The 2,500-nt window shown below is 37.8% G+C and overlaps 2 protein-coding genes across 3 annotated transcripts in view; both read left to right on the plus strand.

The window, feature by feature from the left end:
- LOC138034428 (oxidoreductase NAD-binding domain-containing protein 1-like) overlaps positions 1-353 on the plus strand; it is a 25,142-nt gene extending 24,789 nt beyond the window's left edge. For both annotated transcript variants that reach the window (XM_068881819.1, XM_068881833.1), the window contains one exon: positions 1-353. This exon is cut by the window's left edge and continues 77 nt beyond it. In XM_068881819.1, the coding sequence (XP_068737920.1) occupies positions 1-96 (96 nt within the window). In that variant the 3' untranslated portion in view covers positions 97-353.
- A 1,965-nt stretch (positions 354-2,318) lies between these two features.
- Positions 2,319-2,500, plus strand: part of LOC138034081 (toll-like receptor 1) — a 23,822-nt gene continuing 23,640 nt past the window's right edge. Inside the window, exon 1 of the mRNA XM_068881783.1 lies at positions 2,319-2,417. Within this exon, the coding sequence (XP_068737884.1) occupies positions 2,354-2,417 (64 nt within the window). The 5' untranslated portion in view covers positions 2,319-2,353. The remainder of the gene's footprint in view (positions 2,418-2,500) is intronic.

Consider the following 2,500-nt stretch of genomic DNA (forward strand, 5'->3'; position numbering starts at 1 on the left):
ATTTGTGGTCCGCCGCCAATGATTAAAGATGTCACAGACATTTTACGAAAGCTCGATATTAATGAACACAGAATACACTTTGAAAAATGGTGGTAGCAATCATCAGATAACTTTTCAAGTCCCCTTACTTTTGAGAAAGCCGAACAGAGAATCAACCATTGATTTATGATTTGTAACGTTATGCTATTTCTGTCAATTTTAACTTTAAAATTGCTGGGATGGAGGATTCAGGAAGGTGATGTCTGCTCTTATGGTTTTTAGTTTTTTAATTAAGTGGAAAGTTTGTAAGCTCTTTTGTACGTCGTACCGTGGCAAAAGACGGATTCTGGAATTAAAGATTTTGAGTCTAAAAAGTAGTGTGCTATTGTAAACGTTTTTGTATAAGGGAACGTCTGCTCTTGCGAAACGTTTGTTTTAATCCACAGGAGAGAAAATTTGGTTGACTCTTTTTTCAAAGAAAGCTTTTTGATCAGCGACTTGTATTTCCTTTTTTCTTAGCCTTGGGAAGTGTACCTAAAATATCGGCCATTTTTCAAGATTCTTTCTTGGTCCCCCCTTTGCAAAATGTCAGAAAATTTCCATTTTCGACACTTTCGGAAAACTTCATTTTCTCTTACTCGAGGCCTTTTTGTCCTTTGGGTTTTTTTGCGCAGAACAAATTTATGATAGTTAAGATTCTGTTACATAACAATTAGGCCATTAGGCGACTTGTGTTTCCCAGTTTTTTAGCCTTTGGAAGTTTGCCTGAAAAATCGGCCATTTAGCATATATGCCATTTCTCTTCTTCTAGGCCTATTTTCATGCGGCAAATCTATGATTGTTTCCCTTTGGATACATACTAATTAGGCCATTAGGGCGCGACTTTATTTTATTTTCCTAGTTTTCTTAATCTTTGGAAGTTTGCCTAAAAAATCGTCCATTTTCGACCATTTGGTACTAGGGTTCTGTACGGGTCTGCAAATTATCCCAGGATCGCAAAGGATCCCGGAACGCAAATGATCTCCATTTTGGACCACAAATGTTCCCGAAAGAAAAGTAAGGAATGGTATAGGGCGTGGAATGGCCGTCTGGATAGAGAATTGGCTTGAAGAGCGCTTATTTTTAGATCACGGCTCACAAGATGCCGATGACTTGACTTCCGGGATCATTTGCGCGGGTACAGTTTGGGGATCATTTACAGTCCTGGGATAATTTGCGGACCCGTACAGTTCCCCGTTTGCTATATGGCAGAAAATCGCGACTTTCGAAACTGAAATTTGTAAGACTTGCCGTTTTTTTGTTCTATAGGCCATTTTCATCCTGTTTTTTTTGCATAGAACAAATCTATGATAGTTGGCTTTCAATACATAAGGCATTGGACTGTCTCCGTCGTATTTCCTAGGTTTCTAGCATCCGGAAGTTTGCTTCAAAAATCGGCCAGTTTCTACCAAATTTCGAATACTGAACAACTAGGGAAACACAAGTCGCCTTTTTCCCTAAATGGTGGTTAGTTATCAGATTCACCCAGGCTTCACGGGCCTTATACTGATGACCACAAATAGCTTTTCGAATTCTTCATCAAATAAACGCTGGGGATCACTGCTCCCAAAATTTCTGACAGTCACTCGCCTGTTCTCCAAAGTATCTGATTCTTCTGCTTTAAGTATTTCAGATTCACATTTTGATTTTCTAAAGAAATATAGCCCTAGCTTAAATTTGCCAGTTTTCAACATTTTGATTCAAGATTTAAACATCTCGATTTTTGCTTTGATGTCCGTTCTCAGCAGACAAACTCCCGCTGACATTTAAATACGTCATTTATAGTCCAAAAAGTGACAATAGAAAAATATATGGTGGTTCATTTGCAGCATGAAGTCCTTTTTATTGTTATTTTAATTCAAACTCAATAAAGCAAGTGATCTCCCACCGGAAAATGTGACAAACTGTCTATATACATTAACTATAGAAGCTGGCTTTGATCGCCACGTGCTTTTTTATTGTCTTTAATTGTTTTCCCGTAATTTGCAAATGAAAAGGTTCGACAGATTTGATAAGCTAAACATTAGAAGTGAAGCTATGCCCATTTTTATTATTTTTTTATTTTGCATAGGTGACCACTTAAACTGTAAAGTAGAGGTACAAGAGACCTGAGTACTTTCTTCGTCATGTGGAATATTCATTCATTTGAACAAAAACTAATTGGCTATCGTGCGGAGTGAAAGAAGTGAGAAACATAAATATTCCAACCCTTACTAGGCACTGATCAAAGATGACCATATTTATAATTGCCAAATTTTTCATTCCACCTCCGAATATGATTTTCCGGAACAGCTGCTCGGGCTCAGTATGTCGTGCATGTTGTGAAGTTGTGGTCATGAAGACATTTCGTTTAGTCCTTTGTTTCTTAGTTTGCTGTTTTGCGGGAGTTTTCTCCTCTGGTGAGTTGAACGTCAGCCTAAACGGTAATAATCGTGGGTAGATGAAAGCAAAGAATGATAAAACAATGGGTTCCGACATAAAT

The sequence above is a fragment of the Montipora capricornis genome, chromosome 1 (genome assembly GCF_036669925.1).
Source record: "Montipora capricornis isolate CH-2021 chromosome 1, ASM3666992v2, whole genome shotgun sequence".
Classification (NCBI taxonomy): Eukaryota; Metazoa; Cnidaria; class Anthozoa; order Scleractinia; family Acroporidae; genus Montipora; species Montipora capricornis.